This window comes from Anopheles arabiensis, chromosome 3 (assembly GCF_016920715.1).
Source record: "Anopheles arabiensis isolate DONGOLA chromosome 3, AaraD3, whole genome shotgun sequence".
Lineage (NCBI taxonomy): Eukaryota > Metazoa > Arthropoda > Insecta > Diptera > Culicidae > Anopheles > Anopheles arabiensis.
Genome location: NC_053518.1, coordinates 8,097,935 through 8,119,375, shown reverse-complemented (window position 1 = coordinate 8,119,375; position 21,441 = coordinate 8,097,935). Strand labels below are relative to the sequence as shown.

At 47.9% G+C, this 21,441-nt stretch overlaps 4 protein-coding genes across 5 annotated transcripts in view; 1 reads left to right on the top strand and 3 right to left on the bottom strand.

Moving 5' to 3' along the window:
* Window positions 1-7,746, bottom strand: part of LOC120902963 — a 53,351-nt gene extending 45,605 nt beyond the window's left edge. For both annotated transcript variants that reach the window (XM_040312075.1, XM_040312076.1), the window contains exon 1: window positions 7,454-7,746. The gene's annotated coding sequence lies outside the window, so the exon portion shown is untranslated. The remainder of the gene's footprint in view (window positions 1-7,453) is intronic.
* An 8,625-nt stretch (window positions 7,747-16,371) lies between these two features.
* Window positions 16,372-17,727, bottom strand: LOC120902960 (secretion-regulating guanine nucleotide exchange factor). The gene is made up of 3 exons (XM_040312068.1): window positions 17,683-17,727; window positions 16,657-17,603; window positions 16,372-16,580 (listed from the first exon to the last, which is right to left on the bottom strand). Exons 1-3 carry the CDS (start codon window positions 17,692-17,694, stop codon window positions 16,499-16,501), a joined length of 1,041 nt encoding a protein of 346 aa, XP_040168002.1. The 5' UTR covers window positions 17,695-17,727; the 3' UTR covers window positions 16,372-16,498.
* Window positions 17,728-18,032: 305 nt separating this feature from the next.
* LOC120903191 lies at window positions 18,033-18,972 on the top strand. Its single transcript, XM_040312462.1, has 2 exons — window positions 18,033-18,366; window positions 18,429-18,972. The coding sequence occupies exons 1-2, from the start codon at window positions 18,144-18,146 to the stop codon at window positions 18,932-18,934; spliced, it is 729 nt and encodes a 242-aa protein (XP_040168396.1). The 5' UTR covers window positions 18,033-18,143; the 3' UTR covers window positions 18,935-18,972.
* Window positions 18,955-21,065, bottom strand: LOC120903190 (zinc finger protein 268-like). The gene is made up of 2 exons (XM_040312461.1): window positions 20,687-21,065; window positions 18,955-20,574 (listed from the first exon to the last, which is right to left on the bottom strand). Exons 1-2 carry the CDS (start codon window positions 20,804-20,806, stop codon window positions 19,273-19,275), a joined length of 1,422 nt encoding a protein of 473 aa, XP_040168395.1. The 5' UTR covers window positions 20,807-21,065; the 3' UTR covers window positions 18,955-19,272.
* Between the last annotated feature and the right edge of the window lie 376 nt (window positions 21,066-21,441).

Here is a 21,441-nt window from a genome sequence, read left to right as displayed (position 1 = left end):
ATTGAAATTGGTGGAAATTTATTAATGCAAGAAGCATTCCATTAAATACCAACCTCACACACACACACCCACCCACAAGGGTTGCCCCTTTTTCCTGGATAAGCTCAAACTCTAATAATCTCCCACATTTTCCCACCCACATGAGCACACGCTTGGATGATCTTTCTCGCCTACACCCTTCACTCCCTGAACGCCAACTAGCTCCTTCCAAATCAATGCCGCTACTTCTGGGTAACGTTATGGGCTCTGCTGTCCCTAGTGTGCACTTTCCACACAGCCGATCGAATCGTCGAAGCAAAAACCTTCAAATGGGCAGAAACGTAAGGTTGTAATCGTGCGGGCAAGCAAGCAGTGGGAAGCTATTGCCATGCATGCCTCTATTTCCCACGGCTTCAGTGAACCGTTCCGTATATCTCGGAGCTTCGGTTTTGCCGTAACGGAGAAATTAACTGAACTGTGTAGCGTAACTTCATCCGCGTCTCCAACTAGTACACTTCAACATACTCCCTCTCTCTCTCTCCTTCTCTTTGCTGGGTTTAGTGCACCAAGAGTTCCCAACATAAAAAGGATATTCGAGGAGTTTCACAGCCTATCCACCAACTTCGGAACTTTGAACCCATGCCCCCCTGTGTCTAGCGTTGGGACGGGGGAAAAGGTCTCTCATCGATGACTCTATGTAGTAGCGATACGATGGCGATGATATTTGCAATATCCGTGCTGTTTTTTTGTTGCTTCTTTCCATCCCGATCGTTAGCTAAGGTTCCACTTGGCGTACTTCCAGGTACAATCTGGGCGCAATAGAGAGACTGTAAAAAAAAGAGCACGGGGAGGGCGACTGTAAAAAGGGTAAAATGGAAGTAAAGTGTCTTCACCACCGTACAACCTACACACCCGGCGTACAACAGGAGCCCACTAAGAACGTCGCTATAATCGATGGCAACATACACGTACCAACCGCAGACGCGACGACCCATCCCTGTGCCCCATCTGTTTGCCCAAGGAATTACCGGGATTGTAGCAAGGAGATCTGGCTACAGCTCTTTTTAGCTTATGGCGCACGGGTGACTAAAACACCACCGACAAGAACACCGATAAAGGACAACCAAAACTCGACTCGTGTACCGCTCGCTTGGTGGTTTTGTAAGGCACTCAGATACATACATGTGCTTTGCACAGCTCACTGTTCCGGGACAGCCCGACGAGAACCGTCACAACTCGAGACTAAATTTAGCGTTCCTTGCTCCACTACACAGCGGCAAACATACGGCAGACTGATGCGTGTGAGTGTGTGCTTTGAGCAAAGGGAACACAACCTTCCTAAGGTATCTTGCATTCCCACCGTTGTACAGTGTCAAACCCCGTTCCGCTGACGGGGCAGAAACAGTGCTAGAGGATTATCATTTCGAGATCGAAACGTAATATCTTATCAAAATAAACCCTAAGCCGTTTTTATGAACTTCGATCCGTCGTCTTTGGAGATCTTGTCTGTGGGGGGCAACAACAATACTCGTGGAGGTGAACATGTTGCGTGGAGCGAAATAAGAACGTCGTCGTTTACGAAAAAAAGTGGAGTTAAAATATCCTACCAATGCCATAAGTCGGTCCTCACAAACCGCATAGGTGAGTACAACCGATAGGCTCCGCTGAATTGTGGAATTATAATATGCGAACGGAGCAAGGCGTCACACGGCGGCTTATGGCACTCTCTCTCTCTCTGTCTCTCTCGAGCAGGTTTTGTGTGATATTCGTATGACGGATTAGACTCCGCCAGTAGGCAGATTTCCCAGGAGATGATTCGTTCGCAATGAAAAGGGGAGTATACTGACAGAAAGCCCGACCAAATGTCAGATGATGGTTTGGGGTTTGTTGTTGTCGGATGATAAAGGCCCCAAAGGGAATATCATAATTCAGATATATATATACACACACACAAGATATCATATGGCGTTTGGGGACTATTTTGGGAGAACGTTCGGTGTATGGGTTGTTTATTAAAATTTTAATTCATCATCTTCATCACCCCTCGGAACGTCCCACGCTGCACTCCAAACTGATTATCAAAAGAGAATTTCCATTCAATTCAAGAAATGCATAATGATAACCATCCATCCCCCACACCCAAAAGGGGGTATTTCGTTGCATCAAATCATCAAAAACCATTTCCACCCTTGTGTTGCAGGAAGAGGAGGTTTTTGGGATTTATTTGGGTGTATTCTGTATTTGTACGCTTCCGGGTTCCGCTCCCAACGCTTCCGAAAAAGCTTCTAAAGCCTGCCCTCGCTCTGCGAAATACATTTCGTCGCACACGATTTTTGGCTTTCCACAGGAAGGCAAGGTACCCGGTTTACCATCCCTTGTTTCGGCTGTGGGTGGCTTTTTCGGGTGACAGGAGAATGCGCATATATGTATGTAGTGTGCAGTCATTACGAATATTTATTCATATGATGACGCCAGGCGCAGGCGGAAACAAGCGGAAGCTCGTAATCTGACACCGAACAGAAACCCAGCCATGCATTGGAGCCAAAGATTGGAGAGTACACTGCACCACCGTGCAACCGCGTTTCCTCCCCTCCTCATAACACCGGCGGAAACCGAATGAATGAATGAATGAGTGCAGCGCTTGGGCTGAATGGAGCGCAGGACTAAAAACTGTCAGTCGAAAACGTTGATACAAAAGCGAAAATTTTGGGAAAACCAAGACCCAAATGTTAGCTTTCGGTGCTTGACGCTAGCATACATCGCTGTAACCACCACCGTTTCTCCGGGATTTGCCGGCTGGGATGCACCGGGACACTACTACTGGTGGTACTACCTAGCGGTTGGAGTAATATGTAAAATAGTTTTACCTTTCCCTTGTTCCGTGTCGAGTCCCATTTTACTCATGTCCCTTCGTACCATCGTACTACAGTCTAGCCGCCCATTGTGAATGCATTCGGGTACGGGTAACTCCACCACCGCTATTTCCAACGCCAGGAAACAACCAGGACATTTGGCTATTTCCTTTCGCAAACCGGAAGAAAAAATCATAAATCTCCCACACAACACCACGCCAACGCGCCACCACTGTGGGAAACAAAAAGCGATGGTAGGATGCACCGGATGGGTTAAGCCAGATCCTCTAACATCCTCCCTCCCCGGCTGCATGGACAGCCACTGGCGACGACGTCCTGTCCCGACTGCCAGTCGTCCTTAAGTAATAAATGACGTTGATACGTTGGAATCTTAGCACCGGTGTATGTGTGTGTGTCAGGTGCAGCAACCAAAGGAATGATGTGCCCGGGAGTAGCTCGATATGGCACCAACAACAATTTGCATTGCCTTCGGGGCAGGGTGTAATTTTCCTCACATCAAGCTGCTCCACAATCGAGTGATATTTCGTATGCATAAATCTAATGAGTGAATGTGAAAGAACGGGGCCCCACACAAAGGTGTCCTACCAGACACGTGCCTGAACAACACACACGAGAGCGCTCTAGCGTGGGCAACATGTGATTGTGCTGCTCCAAATGCCTGTCAGACGAACGTGTTAAACAGTAGTTATTTCTTAACTGCAATTCGTTGTGCACAACAAGACGAAAACAAGCCTACTCGAACGACAAGAAACACGAGACGTCTGCCTGGTTCGGAAAGCTCTGGGGTTAGGCTTGAGGTAACTGTAACACTTTGTTCACATCATCAACTACACAGCCAAGTCCGGTCGAGCTTTTGCACAACCATCGAAACCGGCTCCGTCTACAAAAATTGCTCCAGGCACTGTAGGCTGATTCAGAGTGCAGTTTATCGGTACAGTTATCAAAAACATGCTGCTGGAAGATGTAATCCCGACGCAACTCCGATCGGTTCCCATAACCTGCTCATGCAAACGGAAAACAGTGACTGCGACATGTGGGCCTACAATGGGAGATTATTTATAGCTTCGAGGGATTACATTGTTACGTTTCGGAACGCAACAGCAAGCAAACACAGGCTCCTGGCCGACGGGCTTCCGGAATACGGCAATGTACTTGGATTGTGTGTGGGTTTTGGCGATGCTAACTAGTCGCCCCCATGTAGGCGATCGCTGGCTTTGGTCGGTTGCTGTCACATTGAATGGGCGGCAATAACTGGACCCACCCGAAATCGTTATCGTATGCTTCTGGTGAGGTTCCCAGTTGTGTTATCATTCGATTGAACACGAAGAACGCTTAGAATTTATTGTTCCAGAAGTGGTGTTGGTCGGTGTAGAAGTGCCTCCCATTGCACCATTAAAGCTGTTGTACACATTACATCTAGGATTATTACATTGAGTAATACATTCTTCTTCATAAAATCACTCTTTTGGACATATTTCTGTGTCTTCCAGATTCAAAAAATATCCATAATCGGAACTACAATAATCGGAATCACTTCGCACCCACTAGGGTGTCCATCGTATGGGTCATCAACTATATAGATTTGTGTAAAATGGCCTGTGCATAGTCAATTACCACCGTAGGATCTCAAACTCATAAAAGAGGTTTCCAATAAATGCACATCAGTGTCCATTGGCTACTAAAAACTCCCGGTTAGTGTCCAACGAAGCAATATTTAGAACCATTCTAAAGCTCATAAAAGGGATTGTCCTATTGTCTAGCTATTCAAATATCCTGTTGACAAAAGTGCCATTGTTGGTTTTACTTTTTTTTGGCTCTCTGTGTGGAACCAATATTTGTGGAACAAAAATATCCTTCCGCCATCGTCCAATCGCGCTCCACCAAACGGGATTGCTTCTCCCAAAACGGAACAATTTAATACCGCGCGCGCCACAACACGATGGTCACAATACTTTGCAATCGATGTCGAAATGTGACAAACGAATGAATAAACTGCAAACGACCTTCTCCTCCTCCTCCAATCGATTCCAATTCCGGAAGACCTTTTTCGGGAGCACATAGCAGCAGGGGGGCGTAATCCTATCCCGTCCCAAAATGTTACTCTCCCTCAGCAAATCCCCACACCCAAGCAAGCAATAACTACGCCGTCCCGGTGGAACCTTCCGGACACCCGGTACAGAATCGAAATGAATGGATTAAACTGAGATTGCAAAAGGGGATTCTGAAGGTTCTTCCGAATGGTTAGTTCGAAACAGGAGGACCAATATCAACCCGCGAGAGTTTGGTGGCATTTACAGCATGATTTACGGCCCCCAATGTCCCCATCTCCCATTACCAGATGTTCTGGAGCAGCTAGGCAATAACGGGCGGCAGCAATACAGAGCTCGGGACCCAATCGCTCTAATCTTGGTCTAAAAATCTGGACATCAAATTTTTGGCGGAACCAGTGCTTGGACGGTTATGATTTTTCTCAAACAACCACCTAACCTTCTATACTCAATCGGTGATGTCCACTTATTGCCTGCAAATCCAAAGAAAACGCAACTAAATCTCATGCTCTTCCACTACCCACCAAAACAACCAAAAGCGAGAAGCCCAATTGCGGCGCTCCGAAGTTGAGCTTCGTCTGAAATGTATGACGGATGATGACAACGCCAACAAAAAGAATAGCTCGACGTGCCAGAGTGTGCTCAATAACGATATCCCGGAGGCCGGAAGCCGGAAACCTACTACTCCTCCCTACTACGCCTGAGCGCTCTAGTCTAGCAGCAACAACCCAATGACCAGTGGACAACGCACACGTCAATCCTTTCCAGAGCGACACTCTACACGACAAGCGACTTAATCATAGTGCGTCCCCATCGTCCGCTGGAAACAGTGCAGACAAAAGGAGAAAGAGAAAAAAGACCCTCCACACCCCCCAAAATGTGAGCCCAGCACGCACTCACAAGCTCAGCAACGGCCAACAGCGTCCATCATCGAAAGGGCGACACACTCCGGACACGCCAACAATGTCATCCCGGCACAGCCGGCATTTCGACGATAAGCGACTAAAACTTTGAGCGTTCAGGAACTGTCTGGATCTGGTCGTGCGGACACCGTTCTTGGTCGCGCTACTACTATCAAAAAACAAAAAAAAGAGCGTAATCCTAAGTGTGACATGGACGGCAGTTTTCAGGCCGGTAGAAGAAGATGAGTTTGAGTAAACAAAATCTCCCAGCCCCAAGCTCGTGCGGGAGCTGCCAGAACAGGCACGCTCGTGTGAACGGAACGGAAAAGGATTCGTTTGAAGAAGCAGTACGAAAAAACACCCCGGTACGTACGAACGAAGCACGTTGCACGTTCAATGTTCGACGTTCGATTTTGATTTATAACCCCTGACCCACGGCTGTGAACTGCGACGAGCCCCCCACTTTTCCCAGCAATGTGGGCAATGTTTGGAGAAGAAAATTAAATTGAACAGTATATATGCATTTTACCAGTTTTGACAGACAAACAGACTGCACGGGACGGTTCCGGCGATGTCTTCCGTGTACCGTAGACTTCGGTACGTTGCTGTTGGAATGTTTTGGAGCCTGGGGAAGGTTACTTCCGATGTGTCTGGTCCGGTATTGATAGGAACCGTCGGATATTGGTAGTGCATCATGCAAGTTTGCCGTTGGTTTCGGAGCGAACGATGGATTTTTGACAGACTCAAGCCGGAGAATGCACTCAGAAACTATAGTGTAAAGCCCTAATCTTCAGGATTATAGAGAGCATTTGGACTATCTTTGAACATGAAAAACAGAGAAGAGTTACAAATCATTTCCGAACATGTGCAAACCCTCTGTGAAATAACCATTTCCACGCGGGGGTACTAATGACACCATTACCAGCCCACACTGCTACGGATCAGCGCCTCCCAACCCCAAAAGCGGTGCAAAAATCAAAGCCAATTCACGTATTTTTCACCCACCGGCCACATCCTGTCAACATGCCAATTTGCTCGTTTCCAAGTGATCCATCAAGGGCACCCTTGGAATCGTCAGCGCTGTGTGTCCTTAATTTGTGTCATTTCGCTTTGACGTTTCATTCTACAGCCCTGCGCTACCGTGCTGGTGCCCCGTACAAATGCACCACACAAAACCTCGGCCCCTCATCCCACAAATCCAGTGGGTATTGCTCCGTGAAGTAATTGGACATTCTCCTGCCCACGCCGCGCGATGGGGCACTTGGGGCATCAATAAGAGCCGAGAGCAGCCACTTTACAGCAACCATTTCCTCCCGTCCGGGTGCCTCCTGTTTGCAATTGCACACACCCCATGCACCAAATGCAGTACACGGGAAAGGACCGATGTCCATCCAGCCACCACAACCCAGTACCAGTCGATGCGAAATTGATTACGCTCGGGGTAAATATTTCCCAAGTCGCTCACAATTCTCGCATGCAGTACGGTATGTCCAGGGCGCCAGGGCATTGTGTGGTTGTTGGTGCACGGCAGTGCCCTGAGTCTGCGGCAAACAGCTTATCGGTAAAATCTTCCAATCACTCCTAGCTACAAGTCTTCCCGGAAAGACTGCTGCACACCACAAGCTCGATGCAATTATCCTGAAATGCTTACCTTTCGGCACACACAACGGGTACAGCCGGGAGCGCCTTCCGGGGAAGTAGTTTCGCTTCGGAGAATCAAAGTAGCCTGCTCCAGAAATTCTTTACCAATTCGGCGTGATTCTGTGCTCAGGAACGGGTGCGGGATTGTTTTTATTCGTTCAGCACGCTCACTACACTACAACAGCTCCAACCAAAGGTAAGTCCACTCACTGCGTTGTCCTAATGTCCTTAAACACACGCGACAAAACGGTCTCGACTTTCCGGAGAGCACTTCCTCGCAACCGACATCTACTAGCGACGATTGCCACAGAACGACTAAACGAAACAAACGACGAACAGATGAACCATTATCATCCACTTCCCACATGGGCAAGGATATGCTCTGCCAACTAGGATCGGAACATTTTCGAGAGAGCGACTTTCGTGAGGGGAAAAGCAAAGGAAAAGGGATAAAACATACTGTCTGTGCTGCTGCGCGCAAAGGACACAACTACAATGTGGAACAGGTGGCAGGACTTTTTGTGAGAGATGAAGAGAGAGAGAGAGCAACCATTTTCCCAAAGGACGCTGCCGCTCTCCCGACAGGATTTGGCTAGTCCCGGTATGCCGGGACTGGGAAGCTTTGTTGATGTAAAACCATATGTTTCGTACCGCGGGGAGAGTAAAGCTAGCCGGAAAGTACCGCGGGCCACACCGCGTACCGGCTGACCACGAGGCATTTCGGTGCGTTTGCGCAAACGGGGAAATTGAGCGTAAGACTAACGCCAGACAACAAGAGCGCGTGAGAGAGTTTTTGGTTCCCCCTTTTCCTTCGTTTGGACGGTTTTCATTCACAAGAAGCCCGACTGCCCACGTACGCAGAGGCACGGTTGCGTCTCCCAACGTCCTCCCAAACGTTGCATGATTTATGCATAGTGCTTCAACCGCTCCAATGACCATATGCCCGCGTAGGTGACAATGACAGGCTTACAAACTCGCCTGGCTTGCTTTGCTGCCACGCTGCTAAGTGAAATCGGGGAAAAACTAGGCCGGAAAAGTCAACCGATTTCAATTCAATTGATACGCGCGTGTGTGTTCGTACGCATTTTTTTTTTACCTTTTTTGCGCGTAGAAACACCCCCGGAAATGATGTCCCCGATTCAATTTCCTGTACTACTGAAACCGTTTCCCGGCTCCGGCTCGCTTTGTAGGCCACGAGAGGAAAAGGGGGTTGACAGTTTTCATTTTGGGACAGCATACACACACACAGCTTCAAACGGGAAGCGCTGTCAACCGCGGCAAGATAAAAAGGAAGTCCGTGTTGCAAGGTTTGCTTCCGGGCTGTGGCAGGGCACGTTCACAATGTAGGATGGGCCGGATGGGCCGACCCGCTCCACTTCCCATCGGTCGCTATTATGCTAATTGAAATTCTGGGTGGAAGGTGGATGCTTAGCGGGACAGTGACGCCGATAAGCGTTCAATGGGGCACGCCGAACCGTGGCTTAGTGTCTCATTAGCGGTCCATTAGCACATGATCCCGTGTGCCAGTGAGCCGGTGAACGATTAGGGTGCGTTGCAGTGCTGTAAGTGCGTGCGATTCATTAAAGAAGCTGTCACTAGAACAAAGTAGAGTTACGGAACGTTAAGAACAGTTTAAATTTTTTTAACTTAGCACGTGTTTTGGACGGTTATATTTTATTTGAAAAATCAATAACTCAGAGAAATGACCACCATAACTCCACTAAAACTGTTTCCCGGGAAATCATAAGAGACTGCTGATGAATAAATCATCACCCCCCCCCACACACACACACACACAGGCATCGAGATGCCACCCTCCACTAATTGTGCTTAATAATTGTTAATTGAAAAGCAATGATGCATTGGGGAGGACGCGACTAAATATATAAACAGAAAAACAAAAACATCCCCTCAATCGAGAGACGGTTTCTTATGGCATGAATAAGTAAACGGACAAATTAACGACCCCTAGTGCAGGACGACGTGAAAGACGCTCCGAATCAATGGCGAGTGGATCAACGGGTCGTTAGCATCGCACCTCCTCCCCATCTCCCCAATGGGACTAGACAGACTAGACAGACAGACAGCAGACCCAACGACCGATGGACAGAATCTCGGACAGCAGCAGCAAAAGAAGCAGAAAAATAAACGCAAAACCACTTGCCAATAGAAAATTTCGTATTATTCCGCCTGTTCGTTCGTTGCATTTCCATTTGAAAGAAATTCAAATGAGTCTGGCAAAAGTTTGATGGTTTGGATTAATACAACAAGCAAAACAAAAACGGACTCCCGGAAGAGATGCAAACAGAACGCAACTAAACAATGAGCTGCCATTCCAAGGTGGATGGTGACCACTCATTGTTGCGTTATTTGTTTGTTGGGGATTTTTTTTTCTTTCTCGATTAAAATCCTCCCTCATCCCAGCTCGGACCGAATTGCACAGACCTTTCGATTTTAATCGTCGGGTTTTCTTTGTTTTCTTTTTTTGCATCATGATTGCCGTAAGAATGTTCACGATCTCAAAACAGGCTCTTACCCGGGAAATATCTGATTGGAAATATCTTCCGATACGCCTCGACGGCCGATAATGCTCCGCTCGGAATATGCAAGAATCGGAGAAGGAAATCGGAATAATTAGAGAGCCCAACGTGAATTAATTTCACTTTTATCGGAACGGGCATACGAGGGACGTAATGTGGACGTGGAAAACCCCCGCTGAGGCTGATGAGAGGAAATGGTAACGATCGGTAACAAGGCGGATGGTGTCCTTCCTTAGACGAACAGTGGAAGTGTTTTCCAATGGGCGAAGAAGGAAGTAAAACAGAAAGGAGTGAAGGAATTCTAAATCTGCGTTGCCAATGGACTCCGAGAGGCATTCGATTGCCCTCGGAATGCTGTTTTCTCGGAAGGCTTTAAGGGTAATGACGGAAAAGATTGCTTGACGTCCGATAATCACCAAGATTCGTTGAGATTAAATGCTCCGTGGTTTTAGATGCGGGAGAATTTCCTTGGACAGCTTTAATGTGAAGGAATTAGACTTTGCGACTAATTTATCTTGCGTCTGTAGTTCTTGTATGAAGAATTGGAGTAACTTGAGGTCTCAACACTTGAAAACAACTTATAGTCAAGTTGGTAGATGAAAATTATCATAGTAGACATCGGAAGTAGATAGTAACTATCTTAGTAGACATTGACTGGGACGCTCTCCTTGTGTACAGTCGTGATGACGAACCGTCCTAGCAACGTGACCTGAACAGTTTCAAAGTATCATCATAGTCATCGGCGTCATGTCATCAAAATGAAATCAACACAACTTTTGGTTACCATCTGTGTTTAAGGAACACTTGTGCGAAGGTTTCACACAATTGTTTACGGGGAACCATAAAATCGGTAGTAAATTTAAACCCACCGAAAACAAACGACTCGTTCCTGCCCATAAATTCCCACACACACACACACACATACACTCAGAAACCAAGAAGCAATTACGAAAAAACGGAAATAACATTGCTAATTAATTCTGATGACCCGTTTTTTTTTTTCGGTAACAGCTGTAAAACACTGCCTACGGTCTTTTTTGTTTCTATTTTTAATGTAGCAAAAAAAAGATTTAAAAATTCCCTCACGCAATTCTGCCGCAAGAAACAAAACCTAAAAGCAAACACCCAAATAATGGGACTAAACGGAATGATTTCGTAATTAGAGCAGAATCATCGCCCGCCTAATCGCCCTTCTAAAAAAGTGGCGATTACGCCAAATGTGTGCATCCCAAATCTGCAAGAAAAATCGATTTCGACCTAATTCTATTAACCAACCCAAAAAAAACAAAAAGAATTGCGAGCTGGGAGTGTGTGACTTTGGGCGATGAGTGGCCAGAAACTAGCAAACAAATCCTTTGGAATTGGGATTTTTCCAGTCCAGACCGACTGACCGTACAGGCTGACCAAAAGCAACCACCAAAAAAAAACAACACACATGTACCCCATCATTCGTCATGTTTTACGAAGTTGCAGCAGGTTATCAATTAAAACACATGAAACCCAACCGGAGAAGCGGGGGCCGATAGCTATTCACCCGGAAAGCGAACTCAATTGATTGTGAACCTTTTGGTCGGGGTGGGGGGGCTCGTACCCTAGAGGTACGGTACAACCGTGTTCACAATTTCACGAACGAAAAAAATAACGAAACTACATGCTACATAAATAAATACATTGAACTGGAAAAAACGCATACAAAAAACGAATTCCAGCCCAGTAGTTAGGTTGGGTTTGCGAATTCAAAAGGTTTTGATTTTGCCAGGACCAGTGTTCCTGTGTTACCGCCCGCTTCACCCTCCCCCCATTGGATGCATTCCCTTAAAGCTCCCAAAATCCCTGGTACGGTTTTATGCTGTCCCTGTTTTGTTCTGCCCACCGATCAAACCTACCGATTGAAGCGCGTTTTCGGTTGGCCAATTGGCAACAAAAACAGATACCGGTCGGTAACGGCCGATTGTTCGGTGCAAAAACAAAAAATTAACATTCTTTCCTGTGAGCGGCGTGTGTGTGTAAACAGAGCAAGCCATGGTGATGCTTCTATGGTAATGTGCTGGCTGCAGAAGGGTGGACGGTGAAAGGAAGGTGAATTTATTTTCCAATTAAAGCACACCTTTATCCACCTGGCAGAGCACGGCGGGATAAGCAAGGAGAGGGTCAGAGTTCATGCCAATTTTCCGATTCAGATAAAATAACTTCCATTTCAAATTCATTATAATGCTGTATCGACCCGTCTGAGGAGGAGCTGAGTCCTATTGAAATGAATGAATGAGGGAAAAATCTATAATACAAATTCTAGCCAGTTTGTTTCTCCCGATGGCGGCCTCGTACGACTTAACAACATGCCCGCCATGGGTTCAAGCCCCGAATGGACCGTGCCGCCATACGTGTAGGACTTGACTATCCTGCTATGGGGGGAAGTCACTGAAAGCCAAGCCCACAAGTGGATACAGGCAGGCCTTGACTGACAACCGTTTTTGAGACAAAAGAAGAAGAAGGAGAGTTTGTTTCTCCCTGCCTACTCGGATAAGGCGAATTTCTCAAACATACTGTTCCAAGCAAAGGTTCATGGACCTGTATGGACCTGCTTAATCAGATACTGGGTTGGAGTAGGTACTGTACATATGTACTGTATTGTGGTTCTACAACAACAATGTTTCTGTTTCAGGGCTCACATGAGATCTGGGACAGTTCCAGGACCTGTACGGATTATAGCTAGCTCCTGAACTGATGAGTTTCATGAACGATATGGATTAGGGATCAGCTTTAGGAACGGTAAGGATTCGTGATCAGTTCTATGACTGGCATGGGTTCGGGAATAGTTCCAGTAGATGACTTCGTTTCGGTACCAGTGCCACAACCGAAATGAGTTCTTTATCGGTTTCAGGACCGATATGGGTTATTTTTGAATTCCAAGGTTTATAGAGTCAGTGTCAGTTCCTGAACCGATATCGGTTCGGAATCTAATCCTAAACCGATATGGGTTCAGAATCAGTTTCAGAGCCGGTGTACTGTTGAGATTAGTTCCAGAATCAGGGTTAGTTTGGGATTAGTTTTAGGACCTGCATCGCTTCCGAACCACTTCCAGGAATGTTGTAGGTTCAGGACTAAGTCTAAGATCTGTATGGGGTTTGGGATCAGCTTCAGAAACAGTATCAGTTCGGGATTAATTCCAGGATTAATTCCAGGACGTTCGGTACCAGTACCAGGACCGAAATGAGTTCTTTATCGGTTTGAGGACAGATATGGGTTCTTTTGAATTCTAGGGTTTATAAGGTCAGTATCAATTAGTATGGAATAAGTATCGATAACCGATATCGTTTTGGAATTTAATCCTAGACCGTTATGGATTCAGAATCAATTCTAGAGCCGGTGTGCGTTTTAGATCAGTTCCAGATCGATTCAGAATCAGTTTCAGAACAATTTTTGTTTTGGGATTAGTTTCAGGTCCGGTTTTGAATCACTTCCAGGAATGTTATAGGTTCAGGACCAAGTCTAAGATCTGTATGGGATTTAGATTAGTTTCAGAATCGGTATAGTTGCTTAATTAATTCTAGGAGGATGAGTTGAGGCTACGGATCAGTTCAGGCGAGTTGTTATTGGCTAGGGATCAGTTCCATGACCAGTCTAGACCAATTCTAAATTGGGTATGAGTTCGGTAGCCAGTTTCACTTGATGTGCTCCTTGAATTTAAACATCAAGCCCTGCCCAAATTAGAAGAAAACTCATATGATTTACCCTTCATTTACCATATTAAAAGAAAACTCATATGATTTACCCTTCATTCGTTTTATTACGTTTGTCCATTTTTTGTGTTACAAAATTTGTTTTACATAAATTAGCCCCAATCACAATAGTTTAATAATATCTCTAAATACTTAAAACATGATCAGAAAGCCTCTAGCTCTTTGTCAATAATACAGTCCAAACTCCTTATTCCCGTTAAGCGTTAACTGTCGCTGGTTGCACGTAGTACATCGCGACATCGTTGATCGGTGTGGTTGCAGGCGCCACGTGTCCGTAGTAAGGCGTTGCCTGCTGCGTAATGCCAACCGCTCGTCCGTAGGTCTGCGCTGCCACTGCCTGTCGATGATGCTGGTGATGATGATACTGCATCTGCGGGTCAATCGTGGCGTACTTTGGTGGATAGTAATCCGGCGCAACGGTAGTAGTCGGTGCGATCGGAGCTCCAAGCGTCGGCCCAACCGTGGTCGGATTGTGGCGCATATGATGGTGGGCAAAGTTTTTGCTCGGCGATCGATGGCCACCCTTGGCGGGGGAAGACTTTTTGCTACGATCCGGGAACTTGCGGGACAGCTTCTGGCAGAACAGCAACCACAGCGGTGTGGACGAGGTGGTCGGTGAGGGTGGTGTTGGTTCCCGGGGTGGCATGGCAGTCACCGGCGGATAGCTGATGTGGGGATAGTGCGCCGGATGCAGATACCCGTCGTGGTACACTGGAACCGGTGCGTATGCAATCGGTGTGGCGTAATGCTGCTGCGGAAGATGCTGATGCGGATGGGAAGGAGTGCTGTAGTAACTTCCGTGGTAGTAGTAAGCCGTTGGATGATGTATCTGCTGGCTGTAATCGACGGTGTCGGGTAGCTGGGTTGGTTGAAACGGTTGCTGAACGTACGGAGGAACGATTCCGGGCACGATTCCATCACACTTGCCGCGGCCATGTCGACAAGATTCCCGTTGCTGTTGTTGTTGCTGCTGCTGTTGATGGTACAACCGGTACACTTCCTGCTGGTGTTGCTGCAGATACTGCTGGTAAGGTGTGGGCGGTTCCACGGTGGCCTGATTCATCAGCTGATACTCGTGCCCGTAGCCAACCACCGGATAGTAAAACTGGCGCATCCAAACGGCTGGCGGTGGTGGATTTTTCTCCATCATTTTCTGCTTAATCGCTTCCGGCTTGGTGTACGTATAGGCCGGGAACCAGAACGGTGTACTGTTGCCCGACACCGCCTCCGGAATCTTCGGGATGTACTGCGGCCGCACGGTCGGATTCTCCAGGTCGCGCTTCCACCGCGAATAGTACGGTCCATCTTCCGCCGTATCGCCAACGTACAGACAGCAACGCTCCCGATGGTCGTGATCGCAATGGAAACAGTACGCCGGACTCGGCGTGGAGCAGCGCGCCATCGGGATGTTGTTGTTCTCGTTCAACATCCTGCTCTCCATGCGCAGGTTTTCCTCCACGCGGCGTATATCACTGATGCACGCATCGGCCGCTTGCGTTACCGCTTCACTGTCGGCGAAGGAGTTGTGGTGGCGAGAGTCCACCATCAGATGCCGTTGACGGGAGCGGGATTGTCGCTGATAAGTCGCCGGAACGGTGGGCGCCTCCATGGTCTGCCAGTGGTTACTGTGGGCCGTGCTGTACTCGACGTATCCGGTACTACCACCGGTCGGCACGGTGCTCGTTGCCATGGGGCTGGAAAACACCTCCGTGTACTGCGGTTGAAAGAGAGTGCCATTCGTCATCGTTGTGGCGGCGGGTTGAACACGTTGACTGCTTAAATCGGACTGCTGACGCGCCTGCTCTGCACAAACTAACGGCAAACTTTTCTTTATATCACACACTGGCACGGCTTCGACACTGCTTCCAAGGCCCATCTAATCGGCAAACGAGCAGATTGAACGAGCACAACCAGAACGCCAAGCGGAACGCCGACAGACAGATGATGATGTTGCTCGTGTAACGATCGCAAGACGAATGATGCTGATCTGCACCGTGACACTGGCATTTAAAACACGCTTCGCACACCCTACCCGTCACGGTGACCCCTAGAGGTACGCGCTACCTGTTACTGAGTGGAGTATGCAAAAATTCCAAGGCCTACTTCTAGCACCTTCTAGCGGGTAGCCAGGAAGGTACAGAACCATCCAGCTTCTGCCAGTGGGTACATTCTAGGCGAAAAACGGAAAAAGGAGTTAGCTAACTTTTAGTTTTACCAGCAAGGTAAAATGAAAGAAAATGCACAAGCCTTCCTTCAGGTTAAATTTTGGGGGGCGTGCCCGTTGTTGTGCTTTTTCTGAAAAATTGGCATCATCAGTTTTTTTTTTTCAAATATTATTACCCCTAATATACACACCAGCCCGTGTGGTAGTGATCAACAAATCTCCAAATATTTGCTATATTGGCTTTTCTTCTGCCTATTGTGTGTGTGCGAGTGTGTGCTCACCGTTTCCTCCAAAATTCGCCAAACACACGGACGGTTGAACCATAAAACGGTAATGTGGACACGGGGTGTGGTGTTCGCTCAAGAAACAGGGGCGTTTCAGGGGCTATTAAGGCACAGAAAGGGAACAATTCATTGGGATCATGTTGCTATTGTGCTCCTTGCTTTCCTTCGCCGTAAGCGTGTTAATTGTGGGTTATTTTGGCTCTTTTTCCAATTGTGCCCGTTTTTATTGCCATTTCTTTGCCATTGTTTTCCAGCTCGTTAATAAATGGGTCGATGGCACTGGCGGGTGATGGAAACGATTGCATTGCGAGATGAATGATGTGTGTGTTAGGTGAATGCCATCGTATAACCAGCACCACAGATCACCTTCCTCACCGGCACGGGGATGTCTATCGGGGTAGGAACCAATCTGAGGGGAAAAGAAAGGAAAAAGGTTGAAATAAATATGTGTTTTGTCTGTAAATTAGCCTTGTAAATAAACGTACACATTCGCTGTGCTTCCCGTGCCACAGTTGCCATGCTCGTTCCAGCCCCAACAGTACACACGACCATCGCGTGTCAGTGCTACACCGTGCTGGGATCCCAAACTAAAATCTTTCAGCTCCATTTGGTCCGTCTCTAGTTGAAGCTTTTGTGGAGCTGAGCAACTGCTAGTCGGTGCCGGTCGTCCAAGCTGTCCGTAATTGTTTCTACCCCATAGATGCACGGTTCCATTCACAGTCAAACATCCCGAGTGGGTCCATCCAGATTCAAGCTTTGTAACGTCTTCCGATATTCTATTGCCCGCCAACCATTGGCCATGTTTGTTGTCGCCAAGGCATTCGATTCGACGGTCGCCGGCTAGCAGCACCAAATGATTATCTCCACTGACCACATCCCGGACCGAGCTTCTATCCCAGAGACATCGAATCGCTAGCTTCGATGCAACTTCCAGCGGGTAATCGGCTAGGAATTTACATTTTCCCAACACCCAAACCTTTCCGCTCTCCATCAGCACCGCCATGTACTGTAAACCGAAAGTTACTTTCGCTACAGGTCCACCTTCCGGTAGCTCAATCCGTGTGGGTGTAGGGATACTTTTAACCCCTGCTTGTCCTATCTGCTGCCACACATTCGATCCCCATACGTACAGGTCTCCGGATGCGCTTATCCCTGCCGATGTGTCCCATCCTGTGTACAGCCGCTTGAACCCGAACTCACCGACGGACTCGAACCGGACACAATCATTCGTGTGTCCCAAACCAAGCTGGCCTCGGTTGTTCCATCCGCAAGCATACAATCTCCCGCCGACCGTCGCTACAAGCGTGTGGCCACCACCGGCAGCGACACATTCTACATCGCCGGCACGAAACGGCACACCGGTCAATGGTTGCGGGGATTCACATTGTTCCGTCGCGTAGCCCAGTCCCAGCTGGGCATGGCTGTTGGCACCCTGGAGAATGAATTTAACGAAATTAGACCATTAGGTGTAAAAATCCCTAATACATTGCCCCAGCGGACGAAATACGTACCCAGGCGTACATGCGTTCTGTTTATGGATGTTTGCTGTGTTGTTGTTGTGTTGTGATTTTACCGGTTCGCGTAGCCCAAGTGTCAAAAATGTCAAATTCAAATTAGTCAAAAGGGGTTGGCACAAAATCTGTTAAAAAGTGCCCAATACAAATGTACCCGGAGTATTTTTTATCAAAAATTTAAAGGCGTTACTAATACAAACTACCCTGAATCTGCTAAAACATAAAATTAACTCTATTTTTACCCCTGTTTTCAGGGCTCTTACCTGTATGGGCTATTTTCTTCATTTTGCCTGTGCGCCAAGTGAGCCCTTTTTTGTGGATCCCTTTGCAATTTGTTTATTTACATCTGCAAGAAAAGAACAGAACATAAACAAAGCTACAATGGAGTGCGTTTCTCCCCAAATAGATCATTAATTAGTTATTTTAATTGTGTTTGGGTGTTTTTTTAATGCTTCAAAATGGTTTGCTTGTTTGAGAGTTGTGAAAGCAATAGGCAAACGGCGAAGAAAAACCACGAAAATGGCATTCGATTCATCTCATTCCCCACAACGGACTACACCAGCGAACAGATGCGCAAGCTGGGGAAAAAACGGCTTTACTGGTGGTGCCGAATTTGTGGCGTAGATTTCACCACAACGCTAATCAATCAGCTTCACATTTGCTCACGACATTTCATTAAAGGTGCTACATAAACCCTATTCAGTTAAATTTAAATTAATAATTAATAATTCCCTCGTTTGTAGGTAACTGTGCACCCCTGTGGGATGTCCACAACCCAGACTGGCTGCCAAGTTTATTCATCCCACCGCAAACTCGTGAACCCGTCGACGCATCGACGATAGAAAGCTGCAAAGAGTTCCTGCGCCACGAACAGCTCACCGAAGAATCGATCGCTAACCCACTGCTTGACCAGCGACCCGATCATTCAGCACTTCGAACGCTGCTAATTGATGAAATCATTGCCTACCCGATCGGGCGAACGTACTTCTTGCTCGACGACGAAAGCGACCATTCAACCCCGTCCACGTACAGCGCCAGACAGCTGGCGAAGGAGAAATGTGTGTCCAAATCCACCCCGATCGGACGCATGGTGCTGGAACGGAACGCTCCCGACTGTCCGGAGCGAATGTTTTCGCCCGGCAGCACCGTAACGCAGCTAGATTTGTCCGTCCCGCCACGCTGGGAGATGGAGAAAACCATCATGACGCTGCAGCACAGCGTGCTGGAGCTGCTGAACCATTTGGATTGAGTAAATGCCATATGCTGGGCTATGCTTGATGAAATCGATTTTTATTTGCTCTTGTTTTTTGTTCAGAAATTTATTTAATAAGAAAAAATAAAGAAATGCGAAAAAGCGATTGGGTGAGTATTATCTTTGTTTGTGCATGCTGAATAAAGAACACGACACGACGAATGGGGGAACCTTTTTGCGTGGTACAAACTACATCCAATACTTGTACGAACGTAAAAATGCGACTCTACTGTCTGCCTTCCTACTCGGGCGGAACAACATCTAGAAGCTTGCCGACGACGACAGACCAACAACAAGCCGATATTAAAACGGATTAAGCGGAGCTGGCCCCCTCTTTACGGCACCCGCTTCCGGTGCTGAGCAAAGGTGTGCAGGAAAAGCTTCCCTCTGGAGATGAACGATTGCGGACAGTGCTTGCACCGGTGCGCTTTGACGCCGGTGTGGGTCCGCTCGTGCACGAGCAGGGCGGCCCGAAAGCGAAACCGCCGCGTGCAGCTCGGGCATTCATACTTTGCCTGCAAGTTAAGGTGCGCTCGCTGGACATGGCTGGTTGCTGCTTCCTCCTGCTCTTTCATCGTTTCCTCTTTCACCTCCTGCTCTTCTTTCATCGATTCCTCTTTCACCTCCTGCTCCTCTTCCATCGGTTCCTCTTTCACCTCCTGCTTTAGGGTCTTCACCGGTGATGGTGGTGTTGGTGCCGCCGGTTCCTCATCCACAGGCTCCTCCTTAATTATCACATCTTTTGCTTGCTTTTTTGCCACCACCACCGGTTGACACTCGGGCTGATTGACTGTGCCGTGTGTGCTGACCGTACCACCGATCTCCTTTCGCTCCCTCTCCATCGGTTGATCCTTTACCTGCGCCAGCTCCTTCTCGCCGCTCGCCGACCGCCGGGGAATGATGCGATACTCGAGCATTATACCTGCCCCGGCCGGTAGCCGTCCCTCGCCGCCCGAGCAGTCGATCGTGCCGCTGCTGTGCTCGAGAATGTCGCTCACGTCCAGCGCCTCGTAGAAGCTTTCGTCCAGCGTCATGGTGCTCTCCTCGATCCGGGGCGACCGGATAATGTTAATAATGCTCGGCTCGATGTTGGCAATGTCGAGAAACTTTTCGTGCTCCAGCTCGTGCTGCTTCAAGCAATCCGCCGAGTAGAACTGCTTCGCGCAGTGCTCACACTTGCCGACCGGTTCCTTCTTCACCTTGTACTTCATCGTGTACGTCTTCTCGCACTTGGTGCGATCGAACGTGATGTCAAAGATGTCCTCGCCCTCCTCCACCGTGCAGTCGAGCTGCAGTATGTGATGCTCCCCGTCGCCGTCCTCCTCGTCCTCCTCGCCAAAGTCACCCACAAACCATGCGTTCTGCTTGAGATTCATCTCACCCTCCTCCCCGTCCGTGCCCGGCTCCGGCCGCAGATCGATGTCGCACTTGCCCTGCTCCGACTTGTGCGACTTTTCGTGCAGCTCGAGAAAGTCCGGATTGGCGAAGCAGCTGCCACAGTCGAAGCACCTGTACAGCAGGCTCTTCCGCAGCCGCAGCTTCACGTTGTACGTGCGCACCTTCGTCCGGTCGATGCCGTCCGTCTTTTCCGTGCTTTTCTGCAGCGACGCTATCTTGGCCAGCACTTCCGCCAGTTTCTGGACAAGTTTTTGGGTAGTAAAAGAGAACAGAAAAAATGCCATAAATCGAAACGATTTTATCACCCCCACTCACTCACACACACACACATTCATCCCTTCTTCTTCTTACCTCTTCGCCCGTCTTCAGAGTGCGCTTGGAGCGGTTCCGATACTGTCTAATCGGGTTGACCAGCGGTTCGAAGCTTTCGAGCGATTCCATCTTAAACTCCGCGCACGGTTCCTGCTCCATCGTCTCTCGTTCACGGGGGGACGGCGGGGGTTGGTTCCGGGTTGGTGCAGTTGTTTAACGCCACCAAGTGCGTTGTGTTGTAATTCACCTTGCGACTGCTCTTCTCGTGGCGTTTGTTTTATTTTTCTTTTCTTTTTCTCTCTCTCCTCTCCAGGGCCAGGGCAAAGCATCCACACGGGGATGCGAAAGCAGCAAGGATTTGCAGCCAAGGGCCGAGAAGAAGCAACACATACGCAGCCAAATGTAAACAACACGCGTTGACAGCCAAGAGGGGAATTTAAATGGCTACCCGTACAACATGGAGAGGATTTTGACGTTCGATTATCGCTGCATCTCGCTCGTTTTCTCTACCCTTCCTTTACTTGCCGACAGTGCTCGTTTAAAAGTGCAATTACAATCTTTCCCAGAATTATGCGAATAATGCGTTCCGGAGATATTCGCGTAGCTCGGATTTTCGCGTAAGTTGAATATCACGTTATACAGCCAAAATAAACTTGAATCAAAGTGATTTTTTTACTGAATTTAGTTCATTTATTACTTGTTTGATTTTGTCATCCACGCTGCTGTTTGAGAGATGCTATTGTTTAAATCAACCTCGACCACACGGCGTGCTCTCAATAAGTTCGCTACATTCA

Bases quoted from the DNA above. Each gene is read 5' to 3' on its own strand.
- LOC120902960 (XM_040312068.1), bottom strand. The intron at 16,581-16,656 runs GTACGTTTATTT...TTTTCCCCTCAG, and splicing joins ACGGGAAGCACAGCGAATGT to ATTGGTTCCTACCCCGATAG.
- LOC120903191 (XM_040312462.1), top strand. From the start codon at position 18,144: ATGGTTTGCTTGTTTGAGAGTTGTGAAAGCAATAGGCAAACGGCGAAG. The intron at 18,367-18,428 runs GTGCTACATAAA...CCTCGTTTGTAG, and splicing joins CTCACGACATTTCATTAAAG to GTAACTGTGCACCCCTGTGG.
- LOC120903190 (XM_040312461.1), bottom strand. From the start codon at position 20,806: ATGGAGCAGGAACCGTGCGCGGAGTTTAAGATGGAATCGCTCGAAAGC. The intron at 20,575-20,686 runs GTAAGAAGAAGA...AAACTTGTCCAG, and splicing joins CTCTGAAGACGGGCGAAGAG to AAACTGGCGGAAGTGCTGGC.